The sequence below is a fragment of the Camelina sativa genome, chromosome 20, assembly GCF_030686135.1.
Source record: "Camelina sativa cultivar CO46 ecotype springtype chromosome 20, ASM3068613v1".
Classification (NCBI taxonomy): Eukaryota; Viridiplantae; Streptophyta; class Magnoliopsida; order Brassicales; family Brassicaceae; genus Camelina; species Camelina sativa.
Genome location: NC_141899.1, coordinates 5812055 through 5838224, shown reverse-complemented (window position 1 = coordinate 5838224; position 26170 = coordinate 5812055). Strand labels below are relative to the sequence as shown.

General features: G+C 38.5%; 5 protein-coding genes and 2 pseudogenes across 7 annotated transcripts; 3 read left to right on the top strand and 4 right to left on the bottom strand.

The window, feature by feature from the left end:
• Window positions 1–100: 100 nt before the first annotated feature.
• On the top strand, window positions 101–2936 carry LOC104769631 (uncharacterized). Its single transcript, XM_010493889.3, has 11 exons — window positions 101–647; window positions 752–826; window positions 915–976; window positions 1089–1233; window positions 1322–1418; window positions 1497–1563; window positions 1650–1748; window positions 1873–1965; window positions 2085–2239; window positions 2333–2437; window positions 2535–2936. The coding sequence occupies exons 1-11, from the start codon at window positions 443–445 to the stop codon at window positions 2731–2733; spliced, it is 1302 nt and encodes a 433-aa protein (XP_010492191.2). The 5' UTR covers window positions 101–442; the 3' UTR covers window positions 2734–2936.
• An 853-nt stretch (window positions 2937–3789) lies between these two features.
• Window positions 3790–4328, bottom strand: LOC104769630 (zinc finger protein KNUCKLES pseudogene; annotated as a pseudogene).
• Window positions 4329–8043: 3715 nt separating this feature from the next.
• Window positions 8044–9620, bottom strand: LOC104769629 (NAC domain-containing protein 83-like). Its single transcript, XM_010493886.3, has 3 exons — window positions 8992–9620; window positions 8568–8824; window positions 8044–8478 (listed from the first exon to the last, which is right to left on the bottom strand). Exons 1-3 carry the CDS (start codon window positions 9254–9256, stop codon window positions 8299–8301), a joined length of 702 nt encoding a protein of 233 aa, XP_010492188.1. The 5' UTR covers window positions 9257–9620; the 3' UTR covers window positions 8044–8298.
• LOC104769628 (exocyst complex component EXO70C2 pseudogene) lies at window positions 9577–13105 on the top strand (annotated as a pseudogene). Its single transcript, XR_015594007.1, has one exon. The product of XR_015594007.1 is annotated as an exocyst complex component EXO70C2 pseudogene (transcript).
• A 32-nt stretch (window positions 13106–13137) lies between these two features.
• On the bottom strand, window positions 13138–19359 carry LOC104769627 (putative alpha-mannosidase At5g13980). Its single transcript, XM_010493884.2, has 29 exons — window positions 18786–19359; window positions 18608–18691; window positions 18356–18444; window positions 18093–18267; window positions 17893–18012; window positions 17711–17797; window positions 17559–17630; window positions 17370–17483; window positions 17128–17228; window positions 16961–17054; window positions 16717–16884; window positions 16554–16628; window positions 16357–16422; window positions 16202–16258; window positions 15911–16130; window positions 15697–15836; window positions 15534–15614; window positions 15364–15423; window positions 15208–15279; window positions 14990–15037; window positions 14784–14903; window positions 14634–14699; window positions 14396–14508; window positions 14231–14315; window positions 14023–14133; window positions 13841–13936; window positions 13699–13746; window positions 13560–13628; window positions 13138–13494 (listed from the first exon to the last, which is right to left on the bottom strand). Exons 1-29 carry the CDS (start codon window positions 18984–18986, stop codon window positions 13252–13254), a joined length of 3075 nt encoding a protein of 1024 aa, XP_010492186.1. The 5' UTR covers window positions 18987–19359; the 3' UTR covers window positions 13138–13251.
• Window positions 19360–19406: 47 nt separating this feature from the next.
• On the top strand, window positions 19407–21046 carry LOC104769625 (uncharacterized). Its single transcript, XM_010493883.3, has 3 exons — window positions 19407–19853; window positions 19946–20167; window positions 20253–21046. Exons 1-3 carry the CDS (start codon window positions 19407–19409, stop codon window positions 20913–20915), a joined length of 1332 nt encoding a protein of 443 aa, XP_010492185.2. The 3' UTR covers window positions 20916–21046.
• An 80-nt stretch (window positions 21047–21126) lies between these two features.
• LOC104769624 (histone-lysine N-methyltransferase, H3 lysine-9 specific SUVH4) lies at window positions 21127–25922 on the bottom strand. Of its 2 annotated transcripts, none has more exons than XM_087506579.1 (15): window positions 25722–25922; window positions 25194–25598; window positions 25074–25112; window positions 24821–24875; window positions 24624–24730; window positions 24334–24510; window positions 24086–24184; window positions 23799–23897; window positions 23103–23152; window positions 22934–23022; window positions 22680–22839; window positions 22316–22421; window positions 21872–22054; window positions 21547–21777; window positions 21127–21472 (listed from the first exon to the last, which is right to left on the bottom strand). In XM_087506579.1, the coding sequence occupies exons 2-15, from the start codon at window positions 25572–25574 to the stop codon at window positions 21359–21361; spliced, it is 1890 nt and encodes a 629-aa protein (XP_087362705.1). In that variant the 5' UTR covers window positions 25575–25598; window positions 25722–25922; the 3' UTR covers window positions 21127–21358. The 2 variants fall into 2 exon arrangements, with proteins under 2 accessions (XP_087362705.1, XP_087362706.1); XM_087506580.1 differs by having other exon boundaries at window positions 25194–25614; window positions 25722–25857.
• Between the last annotated feature and the right edge of the window lie 248 nt (window positions 25923–26170).

Sequence of the window (26170 nt, the reverse complement as noted above, 5' to 3'; positions counted from 1 at the left end):
CATAATTAAAACTTGGATTAAATCGGAAGGCATGTGCCATATCTTTTCTTCTTTTTTTTTCTTTGTTGATTTAAATCACGTATCTACCCATTTGCTCATTGAATACTAGAGAGAGCATGTGGGTGGATTGCATCGAAACTCTGAAACCTAAGTGAATCTTCTTCTCTCCCCATCATTCTTTGGAACCTTCAAACTAACCTTCCCTCACATGCTCCTATCTTCCTCTGTTCCACCAGCTCTCTCTGAGATTCTCTTCCTTTTTATATATTACTCTTAAGCTTCCAAAATCCGGATCTATATATCCGCTTCAGGTTGTTCCAGAACCTCTATGTTGGTTTTAAAATATATCTGTCAATGTTGTGTATGTAATGTATCCGCATAAGTAGGATGATTTTGTGAGGGGGAATTAAAAAAGCATAGCAGAGAGAGAGAGAGAGAGAGCATGGGGTGTGCTACATCTGCTTATGCTGTTGTCGGAAGGAAGAACAAGAAGAGGATCATTCAAGAATCCGTTGTGTTTGTTCTTCAGTTCCGCGTTCCTGTTCAGTCTGATCTTCAGCGCCAACTCAAGGGCGTTGCTCCTAAGGCTACCGTCGATCGATTGACATGTCTAAGGAATCAAATTCAGCTAGTTGCTGAGGACACAGGTATAGAGAAACGAGGCTATCTTCTTCCATTTTTCTTGCGTTTTAAGGAAAAAGGTTTCGTGTTTTGAAAACATATTCAAAGTTTCTGGTTGAAATTTTTGCAGGGGGTTCTGCCATCCCTGAGCTGCGTTCAGCTTTGGAGGAGTACTTGTCTCTTCTAACCGGTCTTGTCAAGAAAAGTTCGTGTTTGCATATTTTGATATAAGTTTATAGTTTATTGTGTTGTAAAGCAAATGGTGATATCAGAATATTTAACACTACGTACAGAGAATGATGGAATGGAGGGCTGCGTGGAGTTCAAATGGAAAACCCTTGGAGATGGTCGACGAGTAAGTTTGGTTTTTGCTCAATCAAATTAAGCCGATCCTGAGGATTCGGATTTTACTTTCTTTTTTTTTTGGTTACCTTTAAGTCTTAACAACGTGAAGGTGTATGTTGCAGGCAGAGATATGTTTCACAAACCTTTGGATGGAGATGTTGACAGTGATCCACATGATGGCTGCTTTGGCATTAACTGAAGCTAACTCCCTCATGATTCCAAAGGATTGCTCTGGTTCTGGCAATGGCGTCCGTGTGGTCTCCACTGGTCTGGCCTCTTCTATCTTCACAGTTAACTTTTACTTCTATTTGCTGTTTTTATAAAGGAACCTGATTACTCGGTTACTTTCACACAGATTGCAGGAGAGATGCGGTTGACTTGCTTCTCAAGGCATCTGGATACTTGGAGTTCTGCGTCCGAGAGATTCTTGCTCGCTTTCCTCCTGAAATAAAGTATGAAACAAAACAAAAACAGAAAATCTTGAAACAAGTTTCACATAGATACATACTTACATAGCTGCGAATTTGCAGGACTAAGTTGCCAGATGATATGCAGGAGAGTGTAATGCAAAGTCTATCTATCGAAGCACTTGGCCAGGTTACACACTTTGAAAATTGTGACTCTTTAACCAGAATCTTGTATATGGGTTTTTAATTTGTAAGTTTGGCTGAAAATTACTGCAGGGAACTGAGATTCAACTTGGATTAGCAGTTGATAGCCAGAAAGCAACACTGTCTGTGAAGAGGAGACTTGCCTGTGAGCAAGTCATCTATTTCACTCAGGTCCTCCTCATAGTTTAAAAATCTTCATCTTCTTACTTGAGCCATACTTTTGGGAAAATCATAGTTTTTTTTTTGCTGTAATCTCTCTTTTAATTTCATGTATATGATCTCACTATCATTTCAGGCATATCACTGCTTGTCTGATTGTGAATCAGTCAGCCATGGATGTGCCAAGAAGCTTCTCCGGTTTATCTACTGGAAATTTTTGGAAGCAAAGGTATGTATAATTTATAAACATTATTAAAGTCACCGTTGTAAGTGACTAAACAGCTCATTGATTTTCATCTATATATATATAATTAATCTCTGTGTTATGTTCTGTTTTTTCTATAAAAGGCTGCGGCATACTACTACCATGGACTAGTAACAGACAAGGGAACTGAGCCATCTTGCCACGTCATTGCAGTGTGTTGTTTCCTTGCAGCTGCAGAGATCCTAGGAGAAAGCAAGAAGGCCTGTTTTAGCTTCTCCTTGGCTCCTCCTGTCACCAGGTTTGTGTTGTTGTGTATATGTTATATCCACTATTATTCATTGAACATATGAATAGTGATTGATTCAGATTTTCTTTTTCATATTTTAATCAGGCCTCCTCCTATGTGGGGAGTTATGAAGCATTTGAGCCAGAAGATTCCAGAAGTTGCTTTTAGGAAGTCTCAGACGTATGGATACTTGCTTGAAGAAGAAGAGAAGTAAGCGATAGAGTTTTTGTCTTGTTAGCGTTTATAAACAAAACTAATTAGAACCAAACCAAAATATCTGATATGATCTATATGGTAAACCACACAGGGCAATGCAATGTTTGCCAGATCTTCCAGACTTTCAGTTGTCATTGAGACCAGACGAGTTTGAACTGCCTGAGATGGAGGATGTTTCTTCCGCAGGAAACCAAACCCATTTGCTAAAAGAACATCTTGACAACTCCTCTGAGATTCATGATGATGATGATGATTATGATGATGATGATGGTTATGACCTTGATCGTTGAGCAAGAAGCACTTATCTCTACTACCGTCTACATATATTCTTTTTTGGGTATGTTACCACTTATATTTGTATTTTAGAGTTACATCTTTTACACTAGTTTCTTGTCAGGGAAAAAAATCTGATACTTGTTTTACTTTTGAGTATAGTAATGTAATATCTAAGCTACTAATTATTTACAAGGAATAAGAAAAGGATTCTGGTAAAGAAGACGTTTTAGCCTTTACCTTTGGAGAACAAAATGTGTAAAGGCAATAAGAAACAGCACGCAGTCTAATTTGGAAAGAACAAGGATAACCGTTTATAACGTCACGTGAGCGAGTCACGTGTGGGTGATGATTGATGAGATGTTGGATTCCGCACGTACCAACATGGAGTGGTTGTTGTGCCAAGCGCTTAGAAACGGCACGCACTTTGTTTAGTCGTCCTAAATTTGGAAAAAAGCAACTCATAATGACGTCTCGTCACGTGCCTGTGTGTGATGATGAAATGTTGGATTGGATTCCGCACGTACCAACATTGTGAAGGCGGTTAGTGCTCTCCGATCAAGACATGGCCGGATATGGGTTGTTCCCCAAGGACCCCAACGGTGGCGTTGGTGCTCTCCGATCAAGACATGAACCGATGAACGCGATTCTCACTCATCACTGACCCGATCTCTTTAGTTACCAATTCCTATATTTTTAGGCTAAACAAGCGAAATCAATCGTGACTGTGTTTGTGGGTACAAATTAGTTAAATTTCAAATGTATCATTCATAAACGATTAAAGTATCCGAGTTTCACAACATGAGACACTGTTCGATCATAAGATTAAGATCCAAACCATGGATCATCATCATCAAAATATATATTCTAAAAAGCAAAAGCAGCTTGATTAGTTTATCATCTTCTCAAAAGTAAGGAGATGAACACAGAAAGAGAGAGAGAGAGAGAGAGAGAGAGAGAGAAAGGTAAGAAACTCGACTACATAGATAGCTCCAAAGTTGTACTTAAAAGAGAGTCATCTGAGTACAAAACAAAACAAACCCACCAAAGCCAAAAAAAAAAGCAGAAACAGCTCATAAACGGAGAGAGAGGTCGAGATTGAGAGGTTCGTCTTCGTCCATGACGCCGTTACCGTCGTTACTACCAGACAAACCAAAAGGGTACACGTAAGGATACGGAAACGGATCGTAGCCACCACCACCACCGCCACCCATGGTCGTCATCATCATCGCCGTCTGTTCATGACCGGGTCCGATTAGTCCAGAAGGAGAAGAAGGTCCTTGGTGGTGCATCGGGTTAGGGTAAAAACAAGGGTAAGGATGATGACGAAGAAAGGTGGTGGAGTTATCGTCGAGGATGGGAGGAGAGTGAGAAAGGACGCCGAGGTTACGACGAGCAGCCGCGCGTTCGCGTTTGTGAGCGTTTTGGTGACCGCCGAGAGCTTGAGAGGTGTAGAACTTGCGGGGACAGTACTGGCAAGGGAAGAGACGGTGGCAATGAGTACCAGAAGAAGAAGAGGAGAAAGAGTGTCGTTTGCTCGACGATGATCGAGGTTTTGAAGGACCCACGAAGTGATGGTAAGACGGTGGTGGCTCCGCCATTTTCGAGAGGGCTTTTAAAGCTTACAGAGAAGAGAGAGAGATGATGAGAGTAAAAAGCAAAAGGATGTGTGTGGGTTTTATGGGAGAGGGAGGGTTTAAGCTGTGTGGGTTGCTTTTTTTTTGTTTGTTTGCGTCGTTTGTTGCAGCTTGCTGCAGAGAATAATATCTGATTTTTTAAAATGACTCTTTTGCCCTCATCAGCTTCGTCTTCTTTCTTTTTCTCTCTCTCTCTCTGCTCTAATAACTAATTTACACAGATCCCAATTAAATCCTTTTTGCTCCATCCTTCTTATTTGCATGGCATATATATTCGTATCTCTTCACCAACACGAGCTCCTTTTTGTATGTTTATTATTTTTTGATCCCACATGTTTATTTATTTGTTTTTGGTACCGTTTAAGGGTAATATTGACTATTGAGATGAGGAGCACACAAAAAAAAAAAAAATTTGGTTATGACTCAAAAGAAAGAAAAAAAATAAATATTTGGATTAGTGGATAAGTTAACACCGTAAGCACCTTTGCTAATGTGTGTTTTATCTTTTTAAAATATCGTTTAGACATCGAGTAGATTGAGGTAATTAAAAGAGTAAAAAGTAAAGATCGGTTCCAGATCATCAAAATCTTGCAATATTGAGAAAAAAAAAAAACAGAGAATGGAGTGGAAAGAGTTTATATTGTTGTTGATGGGATCATGACTTCTCTCTCTATCTCTCACATTTATTAGCTTTTTTTTAAAAAAAAAAAAAAAAAAAAAAAAAAAAAAAAAAAAAACATGAGAAAAAAGAGAGATTGGTTGCTTTTTGGTGTTGGGACTGTTTACACATCCTGCAGCGACGGGAGAGAAGAGAAGCTGGTAACGACACGTGCTGACTAGACAGTTGTGTGCAGTACAACTTACATAAGACGAGAGTGAACGAAACGAACGAATACTACTACTATCTCTATCTATCCCAGTCAGTATACATATGATCTCTCTCACACAGTCACACTTCCAACTCATTATTATCAAACCAAGACTTTTCTTTAGGCCTTTTTTTGATTGATGATGGATGGTACCTTGTTCTTCTTCTTCTTCTTCTTGTGATGTCAATGAAGACAAGAGAGTGAATCAAGTTCCAAGATTGAAATTGCCAAACTAGGAAGGCTTCTATGTTTCTCTTACCCTTTTTATTCTTTCCTTTTTTCTCATTTACTTACTTCTTGTCACCATCTCTTCTTCTTTTTTTTCTCATCATTGCCTTTCATTTACTTTTTTTTTTTTTTTTTTTGCTCATTAGTCATTACTTCTTGTCTTCAATCTAATACTCCTTCTGTCTCACAAAGATTTGAAGTTTAGGATTTTACACACATATTAAGACAGAAGGAATATATGATTAATTTATAATTTATTATTTTTCTGATGATTTTTTATTTTATTTATGACAATCTCATGATTTATTTTTCTAATACTTTTTCACTTTTTCACATTCCCACTTTTACACTCCATACACTCTACAACATCAGTAATCATTAAAATAAAAATTTATTAAAAATATTCAAAACATCAATCTTTGGGAAACAAAGAAAATTCTCTAAAACTTCAATCTTTATGAGACAGAGGAAGTTTTTTTTTTTTGCTCATTAGTCATTACTACTCCTCACATGTCTTCACTTCACTATATTAGCCCAACTATGTAATATTTGTTGTCTTTTTAAGGCCCATATACAAGAAGGAATAAACACAAAGACATTTTGACTTCAAGTAGCTCTTCATAACATAATAAGCATCCAAACCACTATGTTAGAGGCCCACTTTTTGATTAACATCCTTTTATACTCGCATCGTGTCTCTCATACTGCTCTTGCACTTTAAAATCAATGTATACTACTAAAACAATTACTTTATATTAGATATCATTGTCAACCGATTGAGTAAACCGGCGATTTTTAAAAAGAGTTGTCTACATGTCACACATTGTAAACTATTAGATTTGGATTTTTGTTGCATTACAACAACGACATTAGAACAAATCTCCTTACAGAAAAATCAAAAGAAGAAGATACGATGATGCTTGGAATCAACGGTGTTTTATTTCAATTAATTCTATTATGTCAATAATGGTATTTTAATTTTACCTTTTAAATAAACAAAACACCTAAATATTGTTTTTCTTCACTTAGAAAAATACTGTGAACTGTTTATTTTGTTTGCAGTCTAATTAAATAGCACGTCGTAATTGTTTTTGTCTTTCTGCAGGTTTATCTAATTAAAAAAAAACCTAAAGTTCATAATTAATTAGCATGGATATTCTATTATATATAAGTGGTGTTAGTCAAAATTAGAAACGCTTGCTTGAAATTGAAGCAACAACACATTTAATTTACCTTTTATTATGCTGAAAAAAAGTAAATTTGCTTTCTCTGTTAAGAATATTCCAAAAGCCCCCATTGGCAGCAAGTAAACCTCTTGTCATACACAATTAGACAGACTTGTTCACATTCACTTTTCACTTAATGACTCTTCATCATGTCATTACTTATTTGTTTTTCTTTTTAATGCAGGTAAGTAGGTAACATTGTTATATCCTTTTTTTTTTGTTTGATTACATTTGAAAACCAAAGGATGCTTCGATTAAAAGCAAAGAAGGACATGCTTATGGTAATATGTGTATTTGTGTGGGAAAGAGGAGAAACTTAGATTGCCTTAATCGATGTTGTCTTTTTGTGGGTTATACATTGGAAGATGGTGCACAATGCACATGTGACTTGTCTTTGACCTTCGCCACCATTTTCTCTATTAATTTATTTTACAATTGATAGGATGTTAATACAATAAGTTTAACGTAAGCTTTGTATCTTCAATCATTATATTGTTCACAAATCACAAATACATACCCATGTTATGTCCCCAATCTGTCCTTGTTACATAAAAAACTATGTTAATTTTGTCTTACATTGAGCCTTTTTGTTGGGACACATGATACATGACTGTTTTTTCTTCTTTTAGTTTCAAAGATGTGAATTGTATCGAATTCAAACTGCGATATGTTGACACGATAACGATGTTACAATATACGATTACACTATATAGTTTGGTCGATATACATATATCTTTTGTTATGGTTGATAAAGTTTTGGGCACATATTCTCTTTATTAATTCATGGATTTCGTTTAAACATACAGCTTTCAGAAGATTACAACAACCATATCATTCAAGATGTTTGGATTCTGATAAATTTAACATTGAGAATACGTGTCAATGACAAAATGTACCTATATGTTTTGATTAAATAAAATGGTTCGACACGAAGAACTTTAGCTTCTCGACAACCCATGCGATGGCTTCTTCATTTTCCCATATATTTTATTTTCAGTTTCAACTCTTTGTATTCGTCCTTTGTTCATTCTAACACACCAATTTATAATTTTTAATATAACTCATCCATCTACCTTATATATATTTAATATATAACTATATCAACTTGCTATATACCTTAAATGCAAAATGCATCTCCATCTCATATTAGAAATTATTTTTCCATACTCATTGATATAATAAAACAAGACTAATAATTGTTTTTGTAATATGGTACTTATATATACATAGAGCAGAGGCTATGGATTCTTCTTATTTGGTTTAAAAAGAAAGGGAATCAAGTTCTCATCCTAGAGGAAGAAAGATACCCTTCTTTTAAATGTATAACTTTACTAGCAGGAAATAATGTTAATTAAAAGATCTCCAAGTAAAAATAATCAACAAGTTTGACATATATCTGATTTTGCTCAACGAAAGCATGGCAATCTCATAAACTCATACAATAACAACATTTTTCAGATCAAAATGAGCTCCCTAGCCCCATGTTACTTATTTCTCAAACAAATGAATCAAGAGACGTGGATTTTTTTTTATATAAATAGCTTGACAAAAACGTAAGTGGTGCCTAGCAGGTTAGGGTTTAGGAGCTTTGTCACATCTCAACGTGTTCTCTTAGATATTAATCACTCATCAGCTGAAGTAGGAGGAGAAGGTGGTGGCGGACCAGTTTCATGATCGGATCCAACCGTGAAGTGGATGCTGCAACTCAAATCTTCATCACCTATATCTCTTGATTTCCTCTGTTTTCTTGCTTTCGTTCCTTTCCTTTCATAGACATTATACACTGCCCATTCTCCAAACACCTGTGTTTAATTCCAAATCAAACCCCATCATTGTCACACATTCCAAAGTCTTTCTTATAATAGTGTAGAGAGAGTAGTTAATCGTATACCTTAGCCGATGCAAATCCCGCAAGGCAATACTCGGTCATGCTCCATCTAGTTTTGTTGCAATCAGAAGAAGACTTGTTTGTTTCATAGAAAGCAAGTGTTCTTCTAATCCCAACTGCTCTACCACAGGCAATGATTGGTCTCTCTTTCCCAATAGGTTTCCAATAACCATCACCAGATAAAATCTTGATCCTATGCTCATTACTTGACACTTCTTTCTTCTTGCAAAAGAAGTACCTCTGCTTCTCCTTTTGATCCCCTGAAAGCAATTAAAAACCCTTCAGTTTTAGCATTAAGGCACCCACGGATCTAGTCCCAAACATCAGCAATAACAACCTTTGATAGACCCATTTGAACAAAACAGTTAGGCAAAACATAAACATATAGACAGAGGTTTTGACAGAAGGAAGAGAGAGAGATGGGGACCTGGGAAAGTAAGAGGATGAGAGTAAAAGAGGTCAAAGACAGGGATGATGGATGAAGGCAAAGGAGAAGCAAAGGCTTTTGGTAGCAAGTAATGAAGGATAAGCTCTTGCTCCGTTGGGTGGAATCTATATCCTATTGGTAATCTCATGCCTCCATTCACTACTATCCTCTTCTCCACCTCCATATCCTCTCTTCTTCCTTTTCTTTCCTTTTTCAAATTGGTTCTTAAAGAATGGATCAAAATTAAAACCTTTATAATAAGCATTGATCCATCATTCCATCTAAAGAGAGGAAAGGCAGAGAGAGAGATAGAGAGAGAGAGAGAAGGAAGACTTGTGTGTACCCTTTTGTTTGTGGGTTTTGCAGGCTAAATGACAGTAGTAGAGGTTCTCTTAATATATGTTATATGTATATATATAATATAACCCCACGGGTACACACACACTCACACAAACATGTAGTTGTTGTGTAATAAAGAAAATTATAAATGGTAGAAATGGCTCTTTTGTTCTGAAGATTTATTTTAGTTCATAATAAGAAAGATGATGAGAAAGAATAGGAAAAAAAAGGAAGGTGTGCTTTTGTGGGATGTTCATTTGACTTATAAAGTAAATTAAAAAAAAACAATTATGAGAAGAAAATGTCATATTATTCCCTTAAGAACAATAAAAGAGAGCGAGAGAGAGATGAGAGGAAGAGAGAAACGTGCAAGTTTGGGGTTTCTCCATTTGCAAAAAGGGTCCCTCTTTTGGATCCTTTTACTTATTACCATTTCATCATTCTCCCACTTGATAGATTCCAATTTGGGGTACTTACCAATTTACCATTAAAATCAAACACAGTAAAAAGTTGTAACACCTCCTTTGACAATTGGGCGAGCCAGCACACGTCCGCCTTATCTTTCTGATCTTTAATTTATTACTTTCTGTAAACGGCTCTACGCCAGTACTACATTTATTTGTGCATGTGACGAGAGGAGACACAACACTGCCTACTTGTGTTCCTTGTTCCTCTTTTCTCCTACTGAAACTAGGAGTAGTAAGTAAAGAATAGGCAGGACCTGATTATGGAAACTTCATAATTGCAGCTTATTTTGGGCCCAACAACTATTCGTCGGGCTTTTCTCCTCCAAATCCTATTTCTTGTTTGCGTATTAGCTACTTTATGTATGTCTCTCTCTATATTCCATTCCCAGCCTGCCAGCCATATCAATATTAATATTGACTTAGATGACTCATATCAATTCATAGGAATGATTTGTTTTTATATCAAAAACAGCTAAGATACATATAATTGATTGAGAATCAGAAGAAGTTTTTTAAATGATAAAACATGAAGAAATGTAGGATGGTTTATGCATGCACTGATGCACGTATAAGAAAGAGAGTTATGTGAGGAATATGCGTGCGCACCATACTCCCACACGTTATTCAAATCATTCTTCATAAATGCACATCACTTACCTTTAATATTTAGTGTAATGTTATAGTTTATGTTTTTAACAAACAGATTAAATAAATTACGAGGTTTATCCCTTTTTTATTTTTGTTGGTTAAAAATAGATTACTACTACACGGTATTGGTGTTGGGATGAAAGAAAAAGTCAACGGTCAGCCACCAAAAAAACAAGGCTCCCCTACTTCTTCGATTCAGCCATTGAGACCATCTCTTTCTCTCTCAATCGCCTCTCTCTAACCACACAAACCACAAATCCTAAAGTCTAAACAGAAAAAAAAACAGAACACATGAATCTCTCCTTCCTCTGTATCTCATTTCCACTTCACCATTCTTAAAGCTTTTACGTTAAATAATAAGAAGCGATGGAGAAGAACGAGAAGGACCCTGATCATGATGACAAATCTAAGGGAGATGAGAAAGAGGACGTTGTTTCGGATGATCATCATCGCTCAGATGATACGCATCAGGATGGTAGCAGTAAAGAGAATGTAGATGTTGTTAATGCCGAGACAGATCATCACGATCAAGGAGACAACAATGCCGAAACGGTTTCACAAGGAGAAGAACCACCAGAGGTTCTTCAAACTTTGGAGTCTTTGTCTGAAGAACTCGATCAGTTTCTCCAGACTCTTTCCCTTCACAAGGAGGAGCACAAAGACAACACCGAGGAGAAAGGAGAGGAAGGTTATTTTCAGATCCCACAGTTTGTTGGTAAGTTCTTGGATCTTTTTGAGGAAAAACTCTCCAAATATGACACTGGTGAGCCTAAGACTGTGTGGTACCATGATCCCGAAGAGGTTTCTTCTCTTTTGGAGGCAGTGGATCGTGTCTCAAAGCTAATGGGGCTTTTGCTCAACACCAAGTCCTGTCTGGACCATCACGAGCCCTTGATCAACCATGCGGGATCTATTCAGCAACGTGCAATGGCTTTCTTGGAAGACGAGTTCCGCATCATTTTACAAGAATCAGTAATCAAAGAGTCTGCGGTTGTTGCTGATGACAGCAACAGCCAGAGGAAGAGCACTGCGGATCAGCAAGACCACCAGAACGATGCGGTGGTCTCACAAGATAACGACCAAATGCCGGTTCCGGAATCCGGTGATCAGGAAATTGAATACCCTGGTTACCCGGATGATGTGGTTGTGGTGCTGAGAAAAATAGCGGAGAAGATGAAAGGAGGAGGGTATGGATGGGAATGCAGAGAGGTTTACTTGGTTGGAAGAAGAAACATTTTGATGCGAACTTTGAAACAAGATTGTGAGTTTGAGAAAGTTAGCATCGACGAGGTGCAGAAGATGAGCTGGGACACGCTTGAGAGAGAGATCCCTATATGGAACAAAACTTTCAAGGACTGCTCTTCTCTCTTCTTCCCTGGAGAGCTCAAACTTGCAGAGAGGATCTTCCCAGGGGACGAGGGGAGCTTATTCTGTATCGTCACACACGGTCTGGCCATCCAGTTCTTGGGTTTTGCAGAGGCCGTGGCCATGACAAGGCGCTCCACTGAAAAGCTCTTCAAGATCCTTGACATCTACGAGACTCTGCGGGACAGTTTTCCATCCATGGAGGCGTTGTTTCCAGAGGAGCTGCGGGGCGAGCTGAGGAACGAGGTGACCAGTGCTCGTTCCCGCCTTGGAGAGACTGCGATTCATATATTTTCGGATTTGGAGCATTCCATCAAATCGGATTCAAGTAAGACTCCAGTGCCAGGAGGCGCAGTGCATCCACTGACGAGGTACACCATGAACTACCTCAAGTACTCGTGCGAGTACAAAGACACGTTGGAACAAGTGTTTAAGAGTCACTCAAAGATGGAGCAAGAGGAGGAGGAACCTGTAAAGAGCGGGAACTCGGCCTTCGCAAGCCAGCTGATGAGGATAATGGAGCTACTAGACGGGAACCTGGAGACAAAGTCAAAACAGTACAAAGACATACCACTGAGCTGCATCTTCATGATGAACAACGGGAGATACATAGTGCAGAAGATCAAAGGAGCAGCAGAGATACACGAGGTGATGGGTGACACATGGTGCAGGAGGAGGTCGTCAGAGCTAAGGAACTATCACAAAAACTACCAGAGGGAGACGTGGGGGAAGCTGCTAGGGTTCTTAGGGCACGAGGGGCTCATGCACAACGGCAAGATAGTCAAGCCCAACCTCAAGGAGAGATTCAAGAGCTTCAACGCAACCTTTGACGAGATACACAAGACGCAGACCACTTGGGTAGTTAACGACGAGCAGCTGCAGAGCGAGCTGAGGGTCTCCATAACTGCAGTCATGATACCTGCCTACAGAGCCTTCATGGCCAGGTTTAGTCAGTACTTGGATCCTGGTCGCCAGACCGAGAAGTATATCAAGTATCAGCCTGAGGACATCGAGGATCTCATCGACCAGCTCTTTGAAGGCAACACCTCCTCTTCTTCCACTGCCACCGCCAAGCGAAGAACGTAGCTTCTTTCTTTTTTTCTTCTTTCTTTTGCAACAACACTTTTTCTTAATTCCCAAATTTTTCCATGTCTTCTTCAACTGTTTTTGTCTGATTGCCACAACTTGGATGACCCATATTTCTACGAATTCAAACAAAGGATCGTGGCTCCGTGCCATGTGTAAATGTTAATTATAACCAGTTCCAGCATTTATCAATAAAAGATCAGTTTATCTTTGTTGATAGCATAATGGTTAGTTATCTGAATTCGATGCAAGACTCACTCACCTTTTATTTTTATTAAGTTAACCAGCGTCTGGAAAGAAAACACAAGAGGAAGGAGATAAGAGAATCTATCCTCAAAACTTCCACACACCTTATTTAGGCATCGAATCTGTTTATGCGAGAATGAGAAGATGGAAGTTCCAAGTGTATCAACACTGTCCTAATCTCCATCGGGTAAAGCTCCATCTCCAGCTTTCTTGGATCGATTTCCCTCCCTCTCTTCGCCTTCTTCTCTTCCCCATAAGATCCTTCACCTTCTACTTTCCACACCAACCTCTTCTTCTCCATGGCGCTTCTTTCTTGGTTTGCTGATAAGCTCATCTCTGTCACTTTCCCTATCTGCAACACACATTTTTATATCAGGTTCCGTCTCAAAATCGCTATCTTTCTAAAAACGCTTCTACCTTTTTTCCAGGGAAAAGCTTCTTCAGTTCCACGCTTGCCACTCCGGAAAGTTCCTTGTCCTCCCCCACCTAATTACACAATATCATATGCTTCATTCTACTACCAAACCCACACAAAGAATGGTTATATATAATATACCTCATAAAGATGAGCTAGACGCAGAAGCACGTTCCCATCATCCAGTTCCTGAAATCATCTCAACCAAACCAATCGTGAACAACAAGTTATCAACTCAGCTCATCTAAACTATCTATAACTTTTGAGTCTGCGAAAGAGGCACCTGCAGAGTCAGAAGTGCCACATTGTCAGGCAAACTATAGGATGGATCAATTCCAGAGAATGATGCTGCACCAAAACTCATCGGCTTCCCATCATCCTGAAATATTTTAACATTCATTGAATAAATAATTTGGGACAGCTAGAGAGTAACATCCTGATTTTCCATTATACTCTTGCTTTCACCTGTTGAGCAAAGGCCAAGAGGAGTGGTGAGTAGATCTCTTGTCCAAATGTCCGTCGCCATTTTGCACCTTCTCCATATGGATCGATTCTATAGTAATATTTTCCTTGGATCTGTAATAATTGTTAGAGTACCTTAGATTACTAGAAACAGAGTATTACTGAAGTTCATAATTTACCCTTGAACCTAGTTTATATTATCAGTGCTTACAGTTAGTCCAGTACACTTGTCTTGAACACACACTGTCTCGTTTAGATTTTCTGCTACACCTCTAGAGTCATCGAGGAGCAGTCTCCTGTAATTAAGGTAATTGTTTGATTAGACGCAGAGAGAGAGACGGAGCATGTAGATTAAGATATTGATTATGTTTAATACCTATGAAGCATAAGTTCAACTTGTCCGTCCACTATGCTCGACCCTCCGAAGGCTCTGTCCACCATCACCGAGAATTCCTTCTTACTGTCTTGCAAGTAAATTCCATGATTTATCTGAGCAAGATATATATTGAATTGTTACCCAACTGATTTGGCCAAACTCAATCGACGATCATTTGCAGGGATCTGTAAACTACCAGCCAATTTCCCTATTCGATCAATGTCAGTTACTCACATACCGGGTAATAATTTCCTGCAACAGGTTGGTTGACTTCTAGTTTCCAGTCTGATCTATAATCACGGATCTGCAGAACAAGTTTTTCAGTTTAGTCTTGAACAGAAACTAGAACAGAACACACGCACAAAAGAAGATAAAATGGACATCATACCCTTTTGATATAATCACGTCCACTTGAATCTGTGTAGAAAGTTTTATTGCTTTTCAGGGAACTTGAGATCTGAGTTACGACTTCTTTGCCAGTCCCATCGTCAATCGGTATATTACCAACCTAAATATCCAAATAACCCTAAAGCCTCAATAATGGAATGTAAGACATGAAAAGCGGTATTGGATTAGTTATGGTATCAGCCTCACAATAAATTCAACTTCCACGTGCTCCTTGCCCTTGTACACTCTATTGATCTGCAGACAATTACAAGGTCAGACAGTATAATAATCTACAATCTGCACTTCTACAGGTTCAAATAGAGTTTTAAGAAGCCACGGCACAGTTTAAACTTAAGGTAGATTCCAAGAGTCTGTAGATGCAAACAATCTAGTGGGAAAAGAGAACACACTGAAAACGTAGGTACCTGAGATATCCATGGATTTATTTGTTGATGTACCTCATCCACCAGCGGCCCACGTATAACAGTCAAAGGAACCTGAAAGTTGAGCCAGTGGTTAAGATTGAATTTCTTTTTTATGATTCGTATGGAAGATCAATACTTTCAGAAGGGAGTACAAACCTGTCCTTCCGGTTTGATGGGGAATGTGCCATTTGGACGGAAAACATACGCACCCGAGTTCTAGTGGTTGCAAACCAGACAAGAAGACCAGGGGAACTTAGAATACGTGTACTGAACCTTAGCTATTGTAAGGTAAGTGTCGAAACAAGAGAAAAAACATCTCCTCTTACCTGAGGTGTAGGAGGTTCTTTGTCATTTGTTGCATTGTATGCAGAGTAGTAGCTATATGTCTGTTTGACTGGTTCTGTCATCTTTACCACACAAAAAAACCAGGAGATTTATCAGCATCTTTAAGGATCACTGCCAGGTAGTGTTCAAAAAATAATGGCATACCGAGGTTCTGCTGTTAACATAATTGATTTCTGTCCCTTGATCAGTGGAAAAAGTAAGCTTGAGATGCCCATGACCAACATCAAATGTTGATTGCTCGCCTTTTTGTAAATTGGAGACATATGATTTGCTAATATATCCACCTAAATTTGAAACAAAAAGTGATCAAGGTTAGAAGCTTGTTCCACTAGATCAAATAGATATGTCTGTATTATACCTGTTTTCTTAGCAGTGGAGATAGTGTAAGTAGTGAAGCCAAGAGGAGGCACAGTAACTGAAAACACAATCCAATACTTTGGGACCTGTGTAGGGCTTTGGCCTAAGTATGCCTCTACATGATAGTTCCTTAAGGCCATATATTCATCAGTAAACGGAACGAGTTGAGACTCTACTTCGTGTCCCTCAGAGTCATGTACCGCAACGTCTCCGCCCACAACCTATAAAAGATCCGTCATGTACTTGTTAATACATAATAGTGATTTTAAAAACAAGAACTTGATTGACTTACAGGAAGCCGGACAATGTCCACTCGCTTCCATCCTAGTGGGTTATAAGCCAATACGATCTACAGAGAGGAAAGAGAACTGTATAAGTTACAGGATGGAAGAACAGAGAGTATTATAGATCGGATGAAAATCCCGAGTTATAATAATATTTGCTTACCAAACTTTTCCCATCAGAGAAATTGATTTCGCTTGAGGGACAGTAACTTATGTTCAGTAACAAACACTGAAAAGGAAGGCCAAACTGTTACTAGGAGAAAAGGGTGGGGTACTTTTATGAAACGGATGTCATGTAAGCCTTCATAATATTGATTGAATTCTTCTGAGAAAATACATATAAGCTAGGAGATTATTTGCCTGTTGGAAGGTTGGATTCAGGGTGGGATCTGCTTTAGTCAGATGAGCAAGAGAAGTAGCAACCACACTCTCAGCCTGCAAGGTCAACAGATCTTACTGACGTACAGATAGAGCAAACATGCCACTAGAGAACCACAATTCACAGGGGAAGTTGGCACTCTACCTCCACATAGCCTATTGCTAGTCTTTTTGCATAATCATCAGCCACATGCTGTTTCGATGTACCAGAAACAGCGTCATGATGTTGAGCAATTGCTAGTGCATCGGCTAACGAATCTGTCGTCGGACCCTTCTCACTCCTCCCTTTGAAAAACTCAAGTTGCCTTGCTGCCTAAACTCTCAAGTTATACACATGAATAAAAAAGACAAATTCAAGTGTATCATTTTAAACTCGGAAGAAGAATTACCAAGTAGTAGGCACTCATCACTCTGACGTAACGCTTAAGTGCTGGCCTACTTGTAAAATATCCAGTCCAGTAAGCATTTATACGATCTGCATAACTGAAGTAAAGAGATTGGTTTAATATTTAAGCAAGACCTGGATGGAGTAAAAAAAAATTAAGACCCAACTCACGGGAAATAGTCCTCTGTTTTCAGGGGCCAAGCCTCATTTGCCGCGTGTTTTGCATCTGTATATATGGAAGGGGTAGAGTAGAAAGCATTGACACGCCCATCCTAAAATAATTCAGGGTCCACGAATTAGAGATATGTACTTTGGTTCTCTAATCATCTAGCTTACTATAATAAATCCACACAGACAAATATCTGAGACATAAAGATGAACATAATAAGCTATATAGATCTTTGATGACTTACAAGGTTAACATAATGTATAAGTTTGTCCATTTGTCGAAACCAAGTGTGTGCATACTGGTACCTGAAATCTGTTCCCATGGTAAACATAATGTGATCTGTTCGAGTAATGTTGGCCTGCAGATACCAAGACAAATGTCACAAACATGTAACAGAAAATTACACCAAAAAGGGAAGATGCTACAAATTTACCTGATCCAGAGCTGCAGCTACAAAGGCATTCACTCGTTCTTGAACATTGTAATCAAACAGGTCAGGATCATCCTTCACGGATTAAGAGGCACAACTTACATAGGAATAGAATAAATACAACAGAAAGTGTAATCAATTGTCAAGGAAAATACTTGAACAACGGGGGAATCATCGTTGATTTCATAGTAGAAACCACCAGGTGGAGGTTCGTAGTTCTTAGGGAAAGCACCAGCAAAAATCTGTATCAAGTCAAATCAAGCAAAAGAAAATGAAGATCCAGTGAAATCCATATTATAATATGAACTACAATGCAATTTTTCGATTTGTGTTTTACCTGTGAAGAAGAACCGAGACTCTTAGAGCCTCGCCATATAACTTCAAGACTCTTCTCCTTCTTACGCTTCTCCCTATCTTGGTAATCTATCCGACCAAAAAAGACTGAGTCGAAGCCAACCTGCATAAATCAATATCTTCACACCTCTGTATCCAAAAATATGCATAAAACTAAATATGAATCCCCAAAGAGGAGCTTACTTCTGCACCTAGCAAGTAAGCCTGAACTGCAGAATGTCCAAAAGGATCAATCTGCCAACCGATTCTTGGAGTCACATTGAACTCTCTGATAATGAAACGATGCCCGAGGGTTGTTTGATCAATCATGTCTATATAATGTGGTGCTGCTTCATCATGCATACACATACCACCATTTCTGCAGAAAATTTCAATTACTACTCAACAAAATGAAACAAGGAGACAAGTGTGATATCAATAAAACACACTGAAAAAGAAACCAATACATGAGCTCTAGTTGGCATGAGCGTATTAGATCTTTCACAATACGCTTAATTGTCTCACTTTGTTCATTCCACCATCGCTGAAAAAACGCCTGCATTCACCAGAAAACTAACCGTCATTCAACTCGAAAGATTGGTCACACCTAACTTACAAACAACGAGGATACTATTAACTAAATCTTTCATATACAGGGCTAGTCAACAAAAAGCTTACCAACTTCCACAAACCAATTACGAAAAAGAAACCAAATTTACCTGTTCAACGTAAATGAATTTACGATTCTTATCAGCGAGCAGCGCAGGAACAAGTGAATCCAGCACATTTTGAACACAAGCCACCTAGGAGACAAAAAAAAAAACAAAAACTAAGTAACAAAACAAAAATCCGATCCAAAATAAACAGATACAAGAAAAGCATAAAAGAGGGCAAGACCTGAATAGAGTTGTTAGAGCCAACATAGTACTGGTCAACAGTCTTGAGCCAACCAACATCATCGTGGGAATGAGGAACCACATGGACATTAAGTTTTCCAGGAACAATGGTATGTGAAGTATTGTAAACCATGTACTTGGATTCAACAAGTGAGATTCCCAGAAGCAAAACAACCCAACATAGAAACTTTGCAAGATCCATTGTCTCGAACTCACGAACTGTGTTTTTAGTCAACTCAACTGGGAGTGAAGAGGAAGAAGAAAGATTTGCCCTTTTTCAACTCTCAAAACTCTCAACTTTATTTCCGAAAACGTTGTCCTTTTTTTTTCTTCTTTAATAATTCATTGCTTACTTTAGTATAAGTGACCCTTATCCACACACAAAACCTTAGAACTGACGTTACGCTCCAACAACATACGAAATCATACAATCAGACAAAAGTGATGAATGAAATCGAAATTATTCTGCAGCCTGCACTTGCTTTATGATTGATTAAGCACGCTGACGCGTGTAACTTTATTGGAGATGATGGTGGAGAGTACGGTGAGTTTTATGTTAAATGGGCCAAACCTTTTTAATAAGCCCAATATTGTTAACTGGACTCCATTCTGGCTCAATACGATGCTTAGAAAAAGGTCGGTTGTGTTTGGCTACAAGAGCATATATATCCCGCCACCGAATAAAATCCCTCAATCTTTTTTTTTTTTGGCAATCGTCGTCACCAACTTCGTTTGTGCAATGGATGAAAGTTTCAGAGTGAGGATCGACAAGGTTTTTGGATCTCTTGCATCATCATCATCCGCGTCTTCAGCGCCTGTGAGTTCTCTCTGGTGTCTAGCGGAAGACGAGATCGATAACAACGAACGGAGCGGAGAAAAGGAAATAGTTTCTGAACCCTCGAGCAGCTCACCGGATATACAAAGGCAGCAGGAGAACGAACCGGCGGATTTGTCAATCGATGGGGAAGAAGAAGGACAGTCTAGTGGATTGCAGAAGCCGAATGATTTCAACGATGAGGAGTGGGAGATCAAAAACTCTATCGGGATGGACTCTACTCTTGATATGGAGGTATGTATTTATCTCTTTAGATTGAACTGCGCTATTAGTAGTTGTTTTCAGTATCTCTGAGGCTAAGTTTAGGATTTGTATTATAATTTCAGGAAGAGGAAGATGACAATGACAAAGTTGCATTAGGGGAGAAAGAGTACGGTTTCATGAAGGATGTGAATGACTATGAGACTGAAGCAGATGAGTGGGTGGAGCTTCCAGCTTCTTTTAAAGAAAGAGAGAAGGACCCTCGTGCAAATCTTATGGCAGCTAAGCTTAGGCTTAAAGAAGACGCTGAAGCTGTTAACAAGTTGAATTCTTTACATGTCTCTGAGGTACTTTCTTCTTTACTCTTTCCCCTCTCTGTTGATTGTAATCACTAGAGGCTTGTTTGCTAAGAGAAGATGAACTCTTTTGCAGGAACTTCAGGATAATCAGACCATGTCGATGGAGAACGAGAAAGCTCTGGTGGTGTCAGAAGATAACGTAGAGACAACAAATGGTGGCTGCTCTTCAGATGAGAGTGGGCTGAAACCGATATTGAAGAGGAAAGAAAACCAGGCTATTGATTCTAAGTTGCAGAAGCGTGTTAGGTTTAGTTCTGATATCAAAGATGACAACTCGACTGAAGGTGGTGATAAAGACTCTGTGATGGAGACAAGTTCTCCTAATGAACCTATAGTAGAGGTAGATTATCCGACTGGGATCCCAGATTATATGCGGAACCCATCAAAGTACACTCGATATACATTTGATTCAGGGGAGGTTGATGAAGAATCTAACCGGAAGGCTTACATGGATTTTCTCAACATGATTAGGAGCAGAGATGAGCCTGTGGTAGAACCTATGTTAGAGCTTCCAAGATCAGTGGCTTATGTACCAAAGAAGAAACCAGTGGCTGAAAATAAAGTAGAAAATATAGACAAGGATTGTGAGGGGAAAAGAGTAGCAATAGCTGTTGATACCATAGAAGACTGTACCATTTCTGCTATGGAAGAAGATGAACCAGAAACAGCTCCACATGTCACTAGAAGACCTGGCCGACAGTATCGAGCCAGAGCCAAGGAAGATCCAGAGGATTGAAGGTCATCATCACATTTACCTTGCTGACATTTGTTACGTTTTCTTCATATTTCTTGAATGTGGCATTTTAATTGGTATTGGATGATAAAGAAATCAAATTTGCTTGGATAATATGATATGTTGTGGAACAATACCAATTTATATCGCCTGTATCTATCTTGACCCAAAGTCGCAGCATATCTTTAAGTATCAAGGATATAAGAAAATGAAGTACTGAGAAAAACTCAACTAGTTAGATATATAATATTGTTGACCCGATAATTAAGATGCCACTGGCATTAAAAGGGTTCAGGACACTAACAATGCCCAAAAAGGCAGCACTAATTGTACGCTGCTAAAGACCCTCAAATAAGATGGTAAGGGTTCTTCCACTTGGGAGATGGTTACTATCTATGTACTCCCCAAAATAGAGTGACCAAAAAATTAGGTTATCAATAGCCTTCTTAGTAAAGGCGTTTTCTACAATTCAGCGCTCCACAGTAGCAAGTGAGCTTCTTCACATTCCCATCCGGCCCATGAACGCTATCAAGAGTATATCCATAGTCGTAAGTCAGCTCCTACAATTGAGACAAGAGAATGTAGTGAGATTTCTTTATAAAGGTTTCTTTCACAGATAAGTTTCTCTCAGTACCTGCAGTGGGGGAATATTGTCAGCTGCAAAAAGAACCACTCGGGCAAGCCTAAGATCCTGGTGAGAACTCAGGACGCACTGAACAAATAGGTTTGGCTCACAACTGTGATTTATAAACCTAGCAACGTTCCCTTTTGGACCAGCATCAATGCAGAACTCTGGCACATTCTCATCTTCACTGCTCTGGCTGACTCCATCATTCGTTGGCACAGCAACATCCCTTAGTCTTCTCTGGTGGTCGAGAAAAACAAACAACATATACCTCAGAAACCCATATGCTTGATTTAATAACAATCACATAGCAAATTAAGCTTCTCTATGGTACCTGTCTTCCATCAAGACCTTGCATAGTCTGTTGGCAGTCAATCTCAAAGATGTAGTCGTTGTCAGAAATAGTATCCACATCAGCAGTTCTCCTGAGAACTCCTATGTACTCACATACAGGTGACCCAGCGGGTATGTAATCCCATGATCTAACTGCCCAACCCTTCCTTGCCGAGCGGAAAACCTATTTGAGGCCACAGACCAAAACACAAGGGGAGAAACCCAGACTTCAGATTGTGAGTCAGCTCAGATTTGGAAGGACACCAAACTGACACCCATTGGATTATGCATTTTACTTATTAATAGAAAAAGGATTGGGATTATACAATGAAATCCAAATGTCATTATGAGAAGGTTGCCTAGGTAAAAATTGCATTGCTTATTCATTATCAGGTATAGTTTCAACTTTTTAAGCAACTGATTGTTAGTCTTAACAAAAACTTACCTCAAGATTAAATCTTAGTCGCTTTTGAGAGGTTCGATTGACACATTCAGGTCCACACCCACAGTGTGGACCACATTCGAATACAACATCTCGAGGCTCAATTAATCTGAAAAGGCAAAAACAGAAAATCAATATTCAACTGTAACCGTTACTGCAACATTACACCAAGTACTTTACTAGTCAAATTTAGTGGAAAACGAAAGATAAGAAAGAAATAGCAACTGCGGTAAAGTACACTAATTGTGTACCCTCGATGCAAACTTCAGTTCAAAATAATACGCAAAGGTTATGCAAATGAATGAGTAAATGACTCCACAAGGAATATACCTGCCGTTTGCACACACGAAAAAAAAGAGGAATATACCTGCCATCATTAAGGGCAACATATGGAAAGTTTCCTCCATTAAGCTTAGCACATGCACATTTCTTGGAGTCAGTGCAGCTGCCTTGGCAGTTACACCCAGTTGAACTCTTCGGAATTTTGACATTGGGTTCAATCATCAAAGATTTGATGTATGTGAAACCTGATAATAAAAAAGAGGATAATTCAGCTTGTTTTATATCATTAAGTGGATACTAATAATGCTAAAACTACTATCTAGTTCTGCTCCAAATTACCTGATGGTGGATCTGGTTGATCATCAACACGATTAGTGGCTGGAATGGGCTTAAATTCTAGCCCTTTAGAGATGTCCTCGCATGCCAAGCTTCATAAAGACATGGCATTAATGGATGTTAAAATGCAACTGATTGTACAATACTACATGGAAATCAATTGAACAGATACCCCTCAATATCTGAAGTAGACTTTGGTATGCGTCCACAAACGAAGTTAACCTGCAATGACAAGAAACAAACGTCAAAAAATTATGCATAAAAATAGAGCTATCCATAGTAATCAAAACATCTGCATTTGCTTAGCCAGACAAGAAGTTAGAGAACATAATAGATATTGGCAAAGGAACAGAAGCAATTCAACAACCAAGCATTAACAACGACAGAAGCTTTATAGACTAATAACAAAAGTTTAGTACACAAACTAAACTAACCTTATGTTTAGTACACAAACTAAGAATACAGTCTAGGAAAAAAGGAAATGCAGGAAACCTTGTTTCTTGAGGTAACCAAACAAATTCTGCAGATGTTGGAAGTGCATAAAAAAAATATTTATTTTTCTTACGGAATAGATCAGAGATTTCTTTGGAATAATTTTATTTATCCGTCAGCTTTTAGACATTTTAGATATTTTACCACGATATGATGATAGAAAAAAATATCAAATCTTGGTTTTGAAGAAATTTAATTAATTTCTAAGACGTTTTTTGATGAACTACGTTATATGTTCAGATCATTGAGGAACTATATGTCTTGAAATACCATATCTAAAAAATGTCGCACCAGATACCCACATTAGAAGATTAGAACACGGAATATAAATTAATAATATCAGCTCTCGTGAACCATAAAACAAGAGCATACAGACCTGATCAGTAGTTAGTTCTGGTTGCCCCTTCAATCGTTTCAGTTGGTACTTATACACCGTAAATCCAGAAACGCCCTTTTGTGCCCAGTACTTCACAACCTGTACGAAGAAAGTATGGAAGTGGACCAGAGTTACACCAATTAATAAGGAAGAACGATAAGACTAAAGGCCTTAGATGTAGTCCTGAGGAACAATATTTCCTTGTGAATCTCGCCGTTAGGAAATCAGAGGTAATATTAGAGAAAAGTCACTCAAAACCAATAATAAAGGAATATATGAAACAGTACCTCATACAATCCATCATAAGTGTATACTTTTTTGGAATAGCTAGTTGTGCAAGCGTGACCACGAGTTACTCTGACAGGCACGTGGTATTCGCAGCAGTTCTGAAACAGAAGCAAGTAATACATAATTCCATGTGAGAGACCATGAGGTGCATGAACTAGAAGAGTAGCTTAACGAGCAGAAAGAAGAAAAATAGGGAGAGCTAGAAGAAAATCTTAAACGATAATAAGCATATAGAAATACAACAGACCTTTAGAGCCAAATTCCCTCGTTCTAGCACTTGATCCCTAACCTGGCGTTTATTACCAGTTAAATTATTGCCTCCCTGGCCAGTGTAAGTCACCGTATCTGCATTGTCTAGATCATCCTCGTACTGGCCCGACATAATGATAGAAACAGCAAGCGGAAGTTCATATTGACGATACTCCTGAAATGAAAGAAAAAAGTAAAGATATATGAAACAAAAATATTCTAAATCTCAGATCATCCTATATTTGAGATCAAAATACAAAAAATAAAAGAAAAGACAAGCTGTATTACTTTTTTGTATTCAACTCCCATGTAATCGATGCCATTTAGCCAATGGTTATGGAAGCCTACAGCACACATTTCAGCTCTTGAAAAAAACCGATGTCCAACGGCAATACCTACAAGCCAGTGTGATCATAACATTTCTGTAAGAACCAAAACATTTAGTAAAAGAAACGAAGTTGTAAAAGCACAACTACCCAACCAACCTGGAAGGTGACCAAACCTCTTTCTTGGGTACAATATTGCCTTGGATTGTATCATCTGGAAAATTTTCTTAAAGGCTTACGTCAACAATACATTGGAGATTAGAAGTTTATAACGAGACGTGATGCTTAACAATGTGTATTTGTACCAAGCGAAGTTAACAGTACATTACTAACATTACAAATGAAACTGAGCCACATTACTAACACAATGTTAAAACAAACTAAGGCCAGAGGTAAAACAATCATGACTTACCTCAGTAACTCCCTTCAAATCAGGTCTGGTCATCTTAGCCTACAAAAGAAAAAGGTTCAAAACAAGAAAATATCAGGCATTGCTATTAAGCTAGAGAGACGAAACAGGAATCATACAAACCTGGACACTAAGAAGATAATGTTTGTTAAAAAACCTAAGACACTTGGTCACTTTGAGGTGAGCGTCCGTGTCTTCGTCCACGTCCTTGCCATTTGGAGAATAAGCAATCAACTGCTTTCCTTTCTGCAACGCAGTTAGCTTCTTCGGAGAGGTGGTGCTTTGTTTGGGGCTCCCGTCGTTGACAGTTTCGTCTTCTTTCTCATGTAACTTAGAGTCATCGACGACACAGAGTTCACTCTTTTTGTCGTTGAGGAGTTTAACCCTCTCGTGCATTAAGCGCTCCTTCTCATCAAAAGCTTTTTGTCTCAGCTGTTGAACCCTAGCACTCCATCTTCGCTCCTTTTTGTCTGGTGAATCAGCTCTTTTCCTTTTTCCAGCCATCGATTCACTCTCTTTTTTTGACACCTGCGAAACAAAAACCCTCAAAATCGCAAAACAAGGGTTTTCAAAATCGAGTTACGGAAACGGAACAAAATCAGACGAGGACTCGAGGATATGGTTAAAATCTGAAGAAGGAAAGAAACGAACCTGGAGAATCGAACGGAGACGAAGAGATGGAAGACTAAGCGGCGCGAGACTGATGATACTGTGAAGATGATGAAGAAGAGAAGAAAAAAAAAAAAAATTGGTTCTCTTTGTTTTTTTTTTTTTTTTTTAATTTTATTTTTCCAAGGAGAAGAAAAAAGATACACAAAATAATAAATGTTGAGTGTGCTGCTCTTTCCCGGTACTTTCAACTTTTCGTTTTCCCTCCGAAACGAATTTTGTCGGAATAAATGAACTAAAAACTTGGTGGGCTTTTAAAGGCCCAATTTATTTAAGGAAACGATGAACCATGTTGGAATCAAGTCAGAGATTTTTCCTGTGAAAATCGTATCACTTTTTTGTGAAAGGTCTCGGCTGTATTGACAGAGAGATTCTTAAGGAAGACAGCTTTTTTTTTACTTACAAAAATTTGCCCTAATCCATGATCTTTT